Source organism: Melospiza melodia, chromosome 20 (assembly GCF_035770615.1).
Source record: "Melospiza melodia melodia isolate bMelMel2 chromosome 20, bMelMel2.pri, whole genome shotgun sequence".
In the NCBI taxonomy this organism is placed as follows: Eukaryota; Metazoa; Chordata; class Aves; order Passeriformes; family Passerellidae; genus Melospiza; species Melospiza melodia.
Genome location: NC_086213.1, coordinates 14526917 through 14542395, shown reverse-complemented (window position 1 = coordinate 14542395; position 15479 = coordinate 14526917). Strand labels below are relative to the sequence as shown.

General features: G+C 45.1%; 1 protein-coding gene across 3 annotated transcripts in view; it reads left to right on the top strand.

Annotated features, from left to right (window-relative positions):
* Positions 1-15479, top strand: part of TMEM132D (transmembrane protein 132D) — a 184580-nt gene that overhangs the window by 61124 nt on the left and 107977 nt on the right. For all 3 annotated transcript variants that reach the window (XM_063173232.1, XM_063173231.1, XM_063173233.1), the window contains one exon: positions 9115-9258. In XM_063173232.1, the coding sequence (XP_063029302.1) occupies positions 9115-9258 (144 nt within the window). The remainder of the gene's footprint in view (positions 1-9114; positions 9259-15479) is intronic.

Below are 15479 nucleotides of genomic sequence, written 5' to 3'. Positions count from 1 at the left end.
TTGCCGGCTAAAACAGCTTTTATTCTCTGGTGGTTTCTGTCCTAGGAGCTGGCAGCCAGGGATACAGCGTTTTTCCTGTCAAAGGCAGCTGTCTAGTGGTCACTTCTTCCTGGAGGATTTTAAAAGTAGCAAATTAAATTAAGAGCGTTAATGTTTTTGGCTACTGGGCTTTTACTGCAGGAGTAAAAAATGTTAGTCCTTGCCACAAGTAACATCCTGCATGTCTGCTCATTAAAACTTTTAAAACCCTTTTTTGATAGAGCAAATTGGTGCCTAAAATTTCATGCACTGAACCTGGTGTCCAAGGCTACAAGGATTTAATAGAAAAGAGCAGAAAAATTCATGTGACTTGAATTCTTGCTCAGTCCATGTTTTAAGTTCCCTCCTTCCGTTTCATGGTGTTTAACTTGGAGCACTGTGAAGGACAATGGGGGTTCTCACCCATTTGAATCCCACAGAGGGTCCTTAGAACAACTGTGCTGGGACAAGAAACCTCTCACTCCTCATCTTACACTGACATGCACAAACAGAATAAAGCAGTGCAAGGACATGCATGAAGTGAGGCTGACAGATGCAGTTACCATTTGTCAGGATTTATATGTGGAGAGGATCAGTAGTCCTTCTTGGAGAGCAATCAACAGGGGGTTTGTGTTACTCCAAGGGATCTCTTCTGCTTGTTTGGATCAGCCAAGCCTTTTCCTATGGCTCTTCAAGATGGAAATCACAACCAAAGCTGTGCCCTGGCATGCACTGGAGTTAACTGCTGCAGCTGGATACTGACAACACTGCGTGTACCCTACATTAAGGGCACAGGATAATTCTGAGCAGTGTCATTTTGGTATTAATTGAGCTCCCTTCTGCATCAGTGGCTTCACTGAGCTGTTAGGCTTTGCCTGCAGCAGAGCTCCTTGCTGTTATTTAGCAAATGTTGCTTTGGTGGCCACTCGTACAGATGACAGAAAGGTGGTTACATGTGGCATTTATAAGAGCTGTAGTGTTCAGCCTGGATTTTATGTATATAACAAAAATTCCTATTTGAATTACTCAGTGAATATCTATTTTATGCCAACAGCAACTCTTTGGAGCAGTGCAGGCTTTTTTCCTCCACTGAAGAATTTGCACCCTTTATTTATACAGTTCCTTTCTCTTTGCTGTAGCCCTGGTGCTGTAAACCTTAAGTAATGTCATCAGGAATCAGTGGAGATGCTCCCAGGAGGGAGGAAAGGTCTGTGCAGAAAAGGCTTTTCAGGCTGAGGGTTTTTGCAGCAAAGACTGCTCCATGGGTTTCTGTGCCTCAGCTGCTGTTCTCTGAACATCTGACATGCGTGTCATTGAGCGAAGGACACATGGATCCGTGGGTTTAGTTCTGGCCAAGCGAATGGAACGGTCCAACTGCTGCTCCTGTGTCACCTCCTGCAGGGAGCTGCACGCAGCAATGGATGAGAGAATGCCTGTGAAAGAGAGCTAAGCGCTCACAATTTCTGTGATGTCCAGAAGATGATTTTGTCTGCAGCTGTGAGAAGTTGCTAGGGAACAGAGCTAACTCATTTTTGCTGATGGCTCTTCGTTAGTGCTGTGGAGCAATGTTCCTTCCGCTCTCGGCACTGCTGCCTCATTCTGCATGAGGATGTGACTTGGAAATGCCTCAGAACTGTCCTGCTGCTGGAGTCTGAGAGGAACTTTTCAGTAAAGAGCATTTTCCAGGTCACTGCCAGCAGCAGCCCGTTCAGCAGCAGTGCTGGCAGTCCCCAGGTGTCACCATGGAGGGCTGGGAGGGCAGGGTCAGTGTGGGGCCCTGGGAGGAGCACTGGGCTCACAGAGCCTTTGTGGGGTGCAGCTCCTTCAGCAGAGGACAGGAGCATTTCTGGAGGCTCTTGATGTTCTCTGTGGCTGCTGATGCATTTCAGGCTCAGCTAGAAGCACCTGCTTTAAGATGCACGCTCCTTGTCATTGAGCATCAGGCAGCTGGGGCACTTGGGGTGGTGGCTGCTTGAGGAGGCCAAATTCCTGCAGTTTTGACTGCTAGCAACATCCCTCCTTTCAAGGCTTGTGAAAGGCCATTGGCCAGGCCATGGCTCTGAAGGCGTATCTGCATCCCTCAAAAACTGCCTCAAAGAGGCCCTGTACCAGGCACTGCTTTCCAGATCAACCCAAAGAACTGGTGTGACCAACCCCATTGCTTCCTGGTCCATACAGAGAATATAAAGGTCTGTTCTTATTTCTGCAACGTTTTGGAAGACTCGTGGTGCACAATTCACCAGTTGTTTCTTGCTTTTTCTGTGCTCAATAGTGTTGTCAGCCAATGCAAATGAATCATAAGAATACCCCCACTCGTTGCTTTCCCACTCAGCAGAAATGTATATATGTAGACATGTACATGCATGTATACACATGTATATATGTACACAGAAACACGGAGGGAAGGTCCCTACAGCTCTCTGGAAATGTTTTGTTGTTCTGTTCTCTTTCCTCCTCCATCTGCAGTGGAGGGCTGGGTGATCCATTCATCCCACATAGAACCCTGTGTGTGCGGGGTTCTCTGTCCAGCAGCAGCCCCAGCCCCATGCTGCTTGTGCTCTCGTGGCTGTTCCAGAACATGTTTTTCACCTGTGAAATGGGGCAGATGGCACTTTGTTTTCCCTGCACAGAGTGCCCAGTACTGTGCTTTGTTTTTCCTGTCTTTCCTTAAATCTAAGTCTAATTTTAAAAAATTGCTGGTTGCACAAGCTGTGCTGTTAGCAGCTTTGCTGCTGTTTGGCCAGGAATGAAAGGGATGTGCTGCATTGTTTGCTTTCTTACAAGCAATTTAGAAAGATTTCAGACCCTACACATTATTTTTTGCATTTATTTTGGAAACAGTACTTTGAAGCAGTCCACGGGGCTCCCAACCACTTTAAATCAGCAGGCAGCAGTGTTTATCTTTGCCTTTCATTTTTGTAAGCAAACACCTTGCTGCACAGCCTGAATACAGAAAGGATTTGCTGTGCTCTGGCTGCTCGCTGGTGCCCAGAGCTCTGTCCTGCAGGGAAGGTGCTGGGCAGGGGTCTCCTCCTCCTCCTCCAGCACCCTGAGCAGGTAGAGATGCAGGGAGCAGGAGGGGGCCCAGGGCTGTGGGAAACCTGTCCTGACCTTTGTGTCACACTGGGAGCCCAGGATGACTCCTGCTGGGGGCACAGGGTGCCATTCTCAGCTGCAGTGTCTCTGGAGCTCTGCCTCCTGAGCTTCACCTAACTCTGGTTCTGCTCCCACTGAGCCTTGTTTGGTGAGTAAACAGAGGTCAGAGCTGCAGACTGGATTTGTTTCTGCTTTAAATCGATCTGTATGCATCCTTTCCTTTTGGCTCTCCAGAGACTTGTGTGTTTTACATCTTGCAAAACATGTTTTAACAAGGACCTTGTTTGAAAGGCACAGGGATAAAATCTGAGTGTGTGTCATGTGTGCAGATACCTGCACCTGTGTGCAGGACACAAACTTCAGCCACAACAGGCAATTTTTGGTAGCCCATGAAATACACATTACAGACAAATCTATTTTATTTAACTCCTGGTATGCACAATTCAGCTTCTGAAGCCTAAATAGTCTTGTGGCCTTTCACTAATTAAATTTCATTATAAATCCACCTGGGCTATGTTTTTGTAATATCTCCCTTTGAATGGCAGTGGCTTGGTGGCTGTGTGGAATGGGTTTTCCTCCTGAAATGTTAATTAGGTGGAGAATGTGTTATGCTTTGGAAAAGCTGCATTGCAAACCCATAGATAAACAGATTGATTTAATTTTAATCTGCTTTCATGGTGATGCATAATGATAACTGGTTTGTGTCTCACAGGGCTGAAAACCACAGACCTTAATAAGAGTTTGTGGGTATATCATACAGCTTTAAATAGCTTCTGTTGTGCTAGACCGCTCTCCATAAATTATTCCAACTCCATCAGCATCTCAGGGACTCCCCATTCTCTTCTGCTGTGGATTTTCAATCAGTGCAACTATTAGTGTAATCTGAAGAAAGTTGGAGGTATCTGCTCTGAAAACAACTGCCAACACTGGTTTGTACATCAAGTATTCAATGGGGAGAGCAGAACCAAAAAAGCCTTGCAGAAGCCAGCTCTGCAGATCAAATCACAGCTTCCAAATCCTACCTTTTATAAGCCATGCCAAAATTAATTATGGAATTAAAGCCAGACATTCAGATGGTTGGTATGAAGTGTTTTACTACATGACCTGTTTGTTGTGATCTCCCTTTCGTGCTGAACTGAGAAAGGTGCAATTCACTTCAGCCAGTCCTAGAACAGCTGGTTTAAACAAGCCCTTCTCAAATACTATTTCCTCCATTGAGAGAATTTCAGCTTTAAAGGTTTGTTCCTGATGGGGAAATAATTTTTGGGTTTAATGGTCTAAATTTCTTCAGGGGTTTGTGGTAGATACAGATCCAGAAAGCCTTTGTATGCTTGGTTTTCATGTGCTCCCAGCAAACGTGCCTTAGGTCTGACAAAGATGGGTGAGTTGTGCCTGTTTTCTCAATGACAGCCACGTTTTATTTTTGACTGATGTTCAAAGAGCCTCTTTCAGGCTCAAATTCTGTCCTACATTAGCTTCAGCCATAAAAAGCAATGAAACTGCAGAGGGAGACAAAAGAAGAGTATGACCTCAAAGTGCATAAATTTAGCATCACCCCAGTGCTGTACATAAAATTGGAGATGCTGGGAACACAAATTCCAGCCAGCCCTCCCTGTGCTGTGGAATGGTTAATGTGGTCTCATCTACTGAGGGCTTCTCAAGTGGGAATAGATTTTGGCCCAAGGGTGGGAGACTGGACAGACAAAGGGCTGGATTACCTCAGGGTTTGTTTTCTCTGTGAGTCTTGGCCTCATGCTTTGCCCTCTCGCTGTTGTTCAGTCTGGTGGGCTCTGTAACATTCCTCATTCCCATTCCAGTGCTGTTCGTGAGTTTGCCAGCTTCTCTGGCATTCACAGACCTGCTATCCCATATTGCCTTCAATTCTGGTACTCCAGGGTTTAAAAGAAACTCTGTCCTGAAGTAAAGCCAGAACATTTTTGTTGTTTTCCACTGTTTTGTGCATTTGAATATGTTTGTTTGAGCACAGAGGCCTCAGGGAGGGGAGGAGGTTGTGTGCAGGCAGTGAAACATCAGGATGTAAATGTCAGTAAAAGTGTTCTGGTATCAAAACGGCCTCATTTAAGCAACATACAGCTCCAGCCTGACCTCAGATCCTGCAGAGATGTCTGCGTTTAATGTAGCACAGCATTAACAGGATCATTCTGCACTTCTTGCCAGCCAGAGACAGCTCCCAGGGAACTCTGTGAGTGCATCTACAGCTTAGTCATGCCACAGCTGCTGGCTGGATTTTACATCCCATGGTGGCACCTGGCCCCACACTGCCTGCCTTCAAGCATGACATTTAATTCTGGTCTTCAGAAGGCCCTGAGGAGTCTGCAGCTCCTGCTTGGTGGCTGGAGGGTGGCTGGGTTTGCCCTTAGCCCCTTGCTGGCTCGGGGAGTACAGACAAGGCAAGGTGTTCCCAGCTGCAGCAATTTGCTCTTGGATGCAGAGGGGCTGTCACTGGAAGGAGCCACCCATGGCATTGTCCCCAGCAAGAGTGGGCTCTGGGCAGTGGAGATGTGGGGCTGGGAATGCCTGCAGGGTTTGAGCAGGGACTGTTCTGCTGCTGGCTTACGTCAGTGCCTTTGACTTCCCAGTGAGTGCAAACTGACCTGATTGCTTTGTTTTATGCCACGAGGAGCTGTGCTCAGGCCCGTTTCTGCTCACATTTGGCTTGTGTTTGGTCGGAAATGGGCGGTGGGGGAAAGCCTGTCCCCAGCCCTCCTGCTGCCATCCCTGCTGCCCAAAGGAGGTGGATGTTGGCAGGGGAAGGCTGCCACCCTGCTCTGCTCTGCTCCTCTCCATGGCTGGGTCAGGGTCAGGCTCTGGGCACGAAGAAACACTGGAGATAAACAGAAATAGAAGCCCCTTCCAGTTATTTGTGAAATGCCTTGGGGAGATGCAGTGACAAGGCAATCTCAGAGGCCACTGTGATGTCTGGTGGGTGCCCAGGAGCTCTCAGAAATGCCCCCTCTCACACAATTTATCTGCCACCTTCTCCTCGCTGCTGACAAGATGACAACCAGCCGTAGCAGGGTGTTAACAGGCTCCCTTTTCTTTTTCTCCTTTGATGTAGAAAGTAGCTCTCTTTCTCAGAAGGACCATGAAAGGTTCCCACAGATCTTTGCCCCGAGCACTTGCAGTAATGAAAAGCTAACTTCAATGTCACGGGTCTGAAGCATCTTTATTTAGAGCTGTTTAGGGCTCGGATTGCCTGTTTGTGCTGTGCTGGAAAGGGGATGATACTTGTGTGCTCTTTAGGGCTCACATTGCCTGTGTGTTTGTGCTGTGTGTGAAAAGGGGATGATACTTGTGTGCTGTGAGCAGGGCACTGCCAGAGTGAGATGGGGAGGGGAACCCAGCCTTGGCAGGGTGTCTGTGCCCAGTCTATCCTGGGCAGGGTGTCTGTGCCCAGCCTGGCCTGGGCACGGTGTCCACGTGCAGGAATGATGCAAGCTGAAAGCTGAGCCCTAATGGTTGTAAACTGCAGAGACTGGAGGTGCTAAAGCAGCCCCTGTGATAAATGAGAGAGGATGCTGCCTGCATTTTAATTGCAGTTGCAGCCTCTTCCATCACTAGAGTAAACAGAGTGTTCAGTGGGTGAGGGATGGAATTGGGAATCACTATCTTTATGCACTTAGGTAATGCATTTCCTTGATTTCAGTTGTGATGTATTGATTCTGGGAGTTCCTTCTGTGCTTTTCTTTGCTTCTCCCTTGCCTTGATTTGTACCCTGTCAGCATTGACGAGTTTTTAGGGATGTGGACTCCCAGGGGCTTTGTTTGCCATGATTGATTTGGTGCGAGGGGTGAGCTGCTCAGGAGCCTGGGAAACTGATGTGAGCAGTGATCCAGAGGTAAATAACAGCCAGGAAGGTGCTTAGCTGGATGGGCTCCTTGTTTGAAAAGAAACAGCAACCCCAAACCAGGCACAATTCAAATGTTTATGGCCTTCCTTTCCTCCTCTCCACCAAGCAGACTCTGCCCAAAGTGAAGTGCTGGGCACAAAACACTGCAAGCACTCCTGCTGCAGCCCAGCCTGGGTGTGTGACTGTGTTCACAGGGGTCTGAGCATGAGGGAAGAGATGAGGAGCTGACTCCATGTTCCAGAAGGCTGATTTATTATTTTATAATATATATTATATTAAAACTATACTAAAAGAATAGAAGAAAGGATTTCCTCAGAAGGTTGGCTAGGAATGGAAAAAGAAAGAATGATAACAAAGGCTTGTGGCTCATACAGAGTCCAAGCCAGCTGAGTGTGATTGGCCACCCCAGTCTCCCTGGGGATGGGGATCATTCCTCTGTCACTGCTCTGGGCTAGTCCCCAGCAGTTTCCCTTGCTCGAGGTGCAGCAGGAGGGCAGGACCAGCTGCCCGTCCCCAGGAGTGGCTGAAGACACGTGCTGAGAAATGTTTCACCCAGCTTGGGTGGCCTCTTTGTGCCTCCCTCTCTGAGACATTGGAAATGGAGTTTAATTTCCACTCTGCTGTGACCGCTGATCTCTTGTCCTGAGGGATGTCTGCTCTAGCAGCACTGTCTGCACCTGCTTAAAATTCATTTTGTCAAATTAGCATAGGAGAACTTGCACAGAAATTGGCAGCCTCCACGTATTTATTCTTCCAGGTGTGCTAAGGAAATTGCAGCCGCTGCTATTGAGTTAGTGCTGGAGAAAGGAGATTTAATCCTTTTTGTTCAAGACAGTTGAAGGAATCCTTTGGCTTTTTGTTCTGAAAACATCTGTGTGGATCTTGTCCTTCAAAGATTTCCTGAGCAATTTCGTGCGGGGGCAGAGCTGACAGTGCTGTTTGCTGCTCTGCTGGCAGCAGCTGCTCAGACAAAAACCTCACGTACCTTTTGGGGTTTCTGCCCAGAACTGAGAACTTGCCATGGCACTGAGTGCATTTTGTGTATGAGAGCTTTAGCAAATGTAATTAAAGTCTCATTTCCTGACACCTCAGGAGGCTTGACCACAATGGACTTCTTGTAAACACATTCAGGAACCAGAAGTTACCAGCACCAGGGACACCTCGTTCAGTAATTTGGCCAACATTACATTTATACCTGAGGGGTAATCCTGTAGTGCCCTGAGGTACAAATTCTGGAAAAGAGAGAGGCAGAATTAAAGAATGCCACACCTGATGAGAGGAATTGAAACAGATATTTGAAAGTGCATCTCTCTCTATGTAAAGTCCCTCTTCTCCACTTGTAGTTAATAACTTTTTATTCTGGTTGTTCTTTCACCATGCAGCCCCAGAAGTATTTTACTAGCACTGAGAACTAGAAAGCACCTCTCCATAGGAGCCAGCCCAGTTTGCCACATGGCTTTTCCTGTTGTTGAACCTCTCATGCATGGAAACAGAGCTCCACAGAAATGAGTTGCTTTAGGAAAAATCAGAATATTTTAAAATAAGTATTTTTAAGTTCAGAGCCGACAGGACAATGAAACACAACAGTACTAAAAGAAAATGTTGTGAACTCAAAGAGATGATGAAAATAAGAGCAAAGATAAGGATTGTCATCTTAGAGTAATCCAGAGAGGGAGGAGAGAAAGGGTGGATTTTGCTTGTAATGAGGCTTAGCAATGGCTCTTCTCTCCAGCACCAAACTCCTTTCTTTTTCCACTAAAACTGGCACTTTCTGTGCCAATGCAACACCTTGCAGCCAGGAGAGAGCCTCAACGTGCCCAGTGGTGCCCAGAGTGTGGGTAAGGGAAGGGCAGGAGCGAGGAGCCTGCTCCAGAGCACACCCACCATCAATCCAGCTGTGACTGAGGCTGTAATTACCATTAGTTCAGTCAGATTCTGTCTTGATACAATTTCTTCAAAATATGAATGTCTTAATTAATTCTCTTATCTCCTTTCCTCGTCCTGCTGTTGAACTCTTAATGAGTGGTGGCATTTTCTGTGGGGCAGTAATGAGAACATGATAATGGAATAAGGAGCAGATTGAGCTGGCATTTCCTGTCTGATGGGTGCAATATCTCCTTGTTTTCCAGGGCCAAGGTGAAGAGAGGTGTGAACGTTTTCAGTGTGAGAGCCAGCAGCCCCTACCTGTGGGACATCAGGGAGAGTGTGGATTACACTGGCAAATATGCACCAGCTGTGGTTGTGTGCCAGAGGAAATCTGCTGCTGAGAACAGGTAGGTCATGGCTGCTTTCAATACATTTTAATGATTTTAATACATTTTCCTATGGTGCATGAGGAGATGCTTTTGGAAAAGCTGTGGCTGTTGTTGTTCAATCCACCACACAAATGTTACTCAGTCCTAGTGCTCAAAGGAAGTGAAAACTAACAGAAAATGCTGTTGTCACAAATGATTTGGAAGAACTTGTTTCATATCTTTGAGCTTGACTGTGAATAGTTAAATTTTTTTAAAATTATCTTCATATGACTGTTTGTGGTGGAATTTTTTGGTTTGGTTTATTAATTTTGCTTGAGGTTTTCTTGGTGGATTGTGTCCCTTTCCTTTCTTTGTTGGGTTTTTTCCTTGTTTCTGTTTTGGTCTTTTGTGACTATATGAAAATGATGTTGAAGGTGAGATTTATATGAATTTTTGATCTGCAGAAGAAATAGATTTTCTGTTTTCCATTCCCATTCTGCAACATTGACGTGTCTTAAAATGCCTTCATCTGGCAGGTGGATGTTATTTTTTAATCACAACTCTTTGGTTTAATGAATACATTTTTATGTAATGCGCTGCTTCTTGTTCATTGTTTCTGGAACTGCAAGTCAAGTGCACATTTCTAATGACCAGACTGCCTTTGTTTGGGGCTGGCATTGCTGATAGAAAAATTCCCACTTTATGTGTGATTCACGTGTGAAATGTTACAGAATCTAACAGGGTTTGGGGATTTATTACATGGTTTATGATATGTAAGTAAATACTTTCTGAACATAATAATTAAGAAGTTTCATCTCCTTGCAATCTGCCTGTATAAAAAAAGAGGAAGGGAAGAACTTTCCTTGGTAATAACTTTCTGCTTATGATAGCTCAGATTCTACACAGTTCCTTTGCTATAGATGCTGAATTTTCCTCAGTTAAAGCAAATATTGTCATGTATCTGGCTGAATGGCATTGGGCAAAGCAGAAATGTGTGTGTATGCCAAGGTGGGAGCTCCCTGTGCTGGGCACAGTCTGTCAGATTCCTTAAAATCCCCCTTCAAAGCTACTGGAAAACGGATGAATATTTTCATTGACAGAAATGGGCATTGGATCAAAACCAGAGATTATTTCAGCAATGAGTTTTCCATCACACTTTATCTTGTTGGGCCCATAGAGTGCATTTGCCTGATTTCTGTTTCTCAGCAGGAAAATGTAAAGCAGCCTCATGGGGAAATTGAATCTTGGCAACTTAACTTCCCTTCACTATTCATCATCCAGTGGCAATCCTTTAAAATGACCCCTGGTACACAAAAAATAAATTATTTTGTCATCTTTCATGCAGTGGTTGTGGATTCTGTGTGCTTGCACAGGCTGGGTATAAACATTGCTGGGTGTTTATTGAAAGAAATCCGGGGTTGTACACAGATGTTACTGGAAAGAAAACCCAGGCAGGAAAAGGTGTTCATGTACCTCTCCTGTGACTCTTGGTTTGATTTGGTCCATTGAGTTCCCAGCTGAGATTTTCTGTTTTTCTCACTTTTGAGAACTTCTTCCTTCCTCTTTGTAATGAGTGCAAAGTATTTGCAATTCATTACCCAGTATATTGTTTTCCTCATTAAATTTAGTTGGCTCTGTTTAACTCTGCATTTGAAGAAGCAAGATCAAGCATTACGTGGGGAAAGAGCACATTACATGTGCTCTACAGATTTTGGGAAATGATTTTATCCTTATCTAGAAGTGTTTGATGTCACCAAATAGGCACACTGGGTCACAGTTAAGTAATGAGGTCCTTTACCAAATTTTTGGCCTTCGTAGTTCATTTAGAAATTACAGAAACTCTATTTGCATATTGTTTAATTTCTCCTAAAAAGCAGAGGTCTGATCACATGGATGCAAAGGTGGCAATGTTAATTAACTGCAGATTCAGTACCTTTGTGTTCCTGATAGTTTTACATGGATCAGAAAATAGTGTTAATAAAGCTAACTCAGTGTGACAAGTGTAATTTCACGGCTTAAGGAGGCACTTGTGCAAGTGACAACCCAGAGCAGAATGCCAGAGCCTTCCCAGCTCGGGGTTTGAAATATATCCGTCATTTTGTTTGGAGAGGTTCTGGCAGCGGCAGCTTATCGTAACAGGATTAACATATAAATATTATCACAGCCAGCAGGGTGTTTTCAGATGAATATTAACAGCAAATATTATGATTCTGTCTGGGAATAACTAATTAAGCCCATCTGTCAAATACGATTTGAAGTTCTCGTGCCTTGCTTATTACGGGCTGGCGACAGTGTTCCAGATTAATGGTGAAGCAATTAGAAAGTTCTCCCCAGTTCTTCTGATTTCCTTCTGAGGCAGTAATAATTCTGTACCACTCTAAATCCAGACCCAGGAGATGATTAGATGGGTTTACTGCCTGTAGCATCTGCACAGCACTGCTGCTGTTCCCTTTGAAGCACAGATCCCCCAGCCCTCTCCTGGCAAGCAGGTGACCAAACAAGCAAAGAGAAAATGCTGTGGGAATGAAGCAGTGATCAGAAATGGGACTGGGGAAACCCTTCCAGCACTGGCTGAGTCTGGGAGATGCATCCTAATCGGTGCCATCCTTTACTCCTGCCCTGGGAGCTCCTGATTTTATTTTTGGGAGTTCCCCGTGTAATGAGGTGAATGGAACAGGAGGGTGAGGTTCAGGAGTGCTGCATTTGCCGAGTGTTTCCTTGGCTTAGGGCTGTTCCTCACCTTACCCAGAATGGGCCTCTCCGCTGTGCAGGGGTGATGGAGAGGAGGAGCAGCCACAAGGTCAAGCTCTGGATTCCTGTTCTTCCCCTTGTTGCTGCTGGACTGGCGCTGTGCCCGCTGGGATGGGCCTGGAAAACCCTTGGGGGGCTGGAGATGAGGATTTGTTGGGTTTTCCTCCTCTGCAGAACACCACTGGCTGAAAATGAGGATTTGTTGGGTTTTCCTCCTCTGCAGAACACCACTGGCAGTGCTTCCCTCCATCCACAGCTGGTGGGGACACATTTGGCAAGTTGGTCTGGTGTGACAGCAATGCGTGTCATGATTCTCTTACAATATTCTGTTCATGTTTATATTTTGGGGTAGGAATGTTTGTTATTCCCATTCCATTACTGTGCTCTGTGCCTGTGGCAGGGATGAAGCCACTGATTCAGTCAAATACAAAATAATCACAGACAAAGCATGGCCATCTCTGAGTAGAACCGTAATGAACATTTCCTACTTTATCACCAAAAGTGTTTCAGTTATATAACGGATAATTTGCTTGGCAATTTCCTTCCCTTTTTCTGGAAATGTAACAAGGACAGCATTTGTTTTGGTACTTTTCCTCCTCAGTTCTGTAGCACTGAAGGAGTTGCTGGTTTGTGCTGCCTGAAACCAGATGCTGCTGTCAGAGAAACGGATTCTCAGTTTGAACTGCAAGTGACTAAATCAGTTTGTGAGAACGTGAGCACAGTGAGAGACAGTAACAGGATCTTCTAGGCTATATTCTTCATTTATTCCTGAAAGTCTCATTTGTTCATGGCACTGCATTTCAGGGCTTCATTTTCTTAACACTTTTATAACTGAAGACATTAACTTGATATTAAATAACAACAGGGGACTGGAAAATGTATGCCAACACTGCCTTTGATTTTCTACACAATGCTTTCTTTGCATTGCATTTATGCCATTGTCCTTAGTGCCCTGTTTCTCTCATTTTCCCATGCAATTATTAAATAGTTTCATGTTGTAAATGCAGTGAGCTATTGCCTCACCCTCTTACTTGTTGCACATGCCAGTACATTTGATGGACTCCCAAGAGTGCTGTAGTCCTAAAACACTTCTGAAGCCAACAAGAGCAACAAATTTAACATAAATAACAGCCTAATGGCCACAATAATTACACTCTGTCTCTTGCTGGTGTTCATCAAAATGCTTCATAAAAGCAATTTAATGTTTTAGATCACCATTAATTTTTTTCCTTGCTCCCATGTGCTCACATGACTTTGTCACCTAGAAATGGATTATTGCTTGGAAAGAGAAATTCCTACTCTAAAATAAGAGAAAAGGACGTGTGATGTAGTATAAAAAAATCCCTTTACATTTTGTCACATCCCATCCTGTGGGAATCACATGAACTTCACTTTGTCACTATGAAATAGAAGCAAGAAAGAGATTGCAGAAATCAGACTTTGAGAATGGAATATACTCAAGGGTGATGTTTTCAGAGCTGGACAGGCCCAGTGAAGGGCTGGGCTAGGCTGGATGCTGGGGATTTTAGTGGCAACCCAATGCATTATTTGTTTATGTGAATTCTAAGCAAAAAAAGATTTCTCCTATTCATTCGTTAATCCTGGTCTTATTATTGAAGGAAACAGGAGGGAAGGGAGAAAGGTGATGCTTTTATGTTCCAAAATTGCTTTCTGAGAATAATTATTCAGCCCTAAAAATTGTCTGTTCACTCGGGATTGTTGGTGCTGAGGTAATACATTAGGATATCTCTTGTTGGGCAGGTGGAATATGTCCATTTAACTCTGAAACAGCAGGGTAGAACTCCATTTCTGCTTCTGAGACGTGTGGGTAATGATCAGCTGCAAACATATTTACCCTGGGTGCTTTTAGGGTTTCATGCTGTGTACACTTTGGGTTTTTCTGTTTCCTTCCAGTGCTATTAGAAACCTCCAGGCTTCCAGGAGTTTGTCTGTTGTGATCATGTGAAAGCACTGAACATCTCAGAAGTCATGTTTACATTCTTCTGTTTGAAGGCAATTAGTCACAAGCCTCCATTTCTCATTTTAAAGCTTAAATGTGCCCTCAGAGAGAGAACCCCTTGAGATGTTGAGGCAAAATAAATTTGTCTGAACCAAGCCTCAGTGCATTATTATTTTACATGCTGACCCACTTTTCCCATTTTTTTAAAAAGAAAACTATTTGATTTAGCAAGAAATGCAGAATTTTTCTTGAAATCATTCTATGCAATGCTAATACACTAGAAAAGATGTTTATGGTTATCATCTGGGATCAAACAAAAGGAAAGAGATGAAATAATAACCAATTATTCCATAAAGGCATTATTAGCCAACTCTTTCACCTGTTGGTTTGAGACATTCATTTTAAGAAAGCACTTCAAAGGCACGGGGAGGGCTTTGGCACCTTAGGGGGCACAGCTGGGTCTGGCATTCACGTGGAGCAGGTAACCCAGGGAACTGCAGCTCAAAGGGCAGAGATGGTTCCCATTAATCTCAGCTCAATCTCAGGCTCTCCCTGGGGAGCACGGCTGTTCCTGCTCCTTTGGTGTTGGGCAAGATGCTGCTGCAAGTGGGAGAGGTGAGAACCAGCACTGTCCTTTGAAGCTGTTACAGAAAATAAATTCCCTCATTCAGGGATTATCCTTTGGAAATACCAATGTGCGACTTCCATGGTGCCCCAGATGTGCAGATCTCCTGGACTGGAGTCCTTGGAGCAGGATATTGGCAGAGCACCTAATATTCAAATGTCCAGGGATCACTGTGGGAGCTGTGCTGGCTCCCCACACCCAGGGAGAGCTGGGGCTCCCAACTCCAGCTCTCATTGCATGTGTGGGAATAATGACATCGTTCATCAGTAAATACAGCTGCTAAAGATGTTGTGTTCCTTTCAGAGGGGTTTGCAGGAGGTCTTGTTTATCTTGGCCATTCTTATGCTTGGCTCTGCTCTAGTGACAGCGTGTTGCAGGGAATAATGACAGACAGGCGGGCTGCAGGCTGTCCCTCAGGGCCAGGCTGTCCACACCTCCAGCACAGCTCTGCAGTCCTCCTCTGGTATCCAGAAACCCTGGGAGGAAATTCTGTGTTCTCTGCACTGTCACAGCTGAGTACAACCTGGAAAAGTGTTCCTTAATTTGAGCTGGAGCAGTTCCACATTCCCATATGGCAGCATCAGGGTAACCCACCCCAGCTCAGCCAGCTGTGGCCTCAGGGCACAGCTTGGAACAGAGGAATTCTGGCTGCTTGTAGGGAGGATGCATTTCATTTCGTGGCCTAGTTCATCTGAAAGCGTGTTACCCCTTGGTATATTGGATTAGATCCTACTGGGTTTTACTTCACTTACAGAAACAGTCCTGGAAGGCAGGGCTCTGTAGGTACTTCATGTATGGGGCTCCCAAAGGACACCAAAGTGGAACATAGAGCAGGTACTCAGTGTTCCCTGTCCATGAACTCAACTGGAATACAAGGAAAGCTGTGCTGGCTCAGAGGTGGGACTGTGCATGGACCTGAGGAGT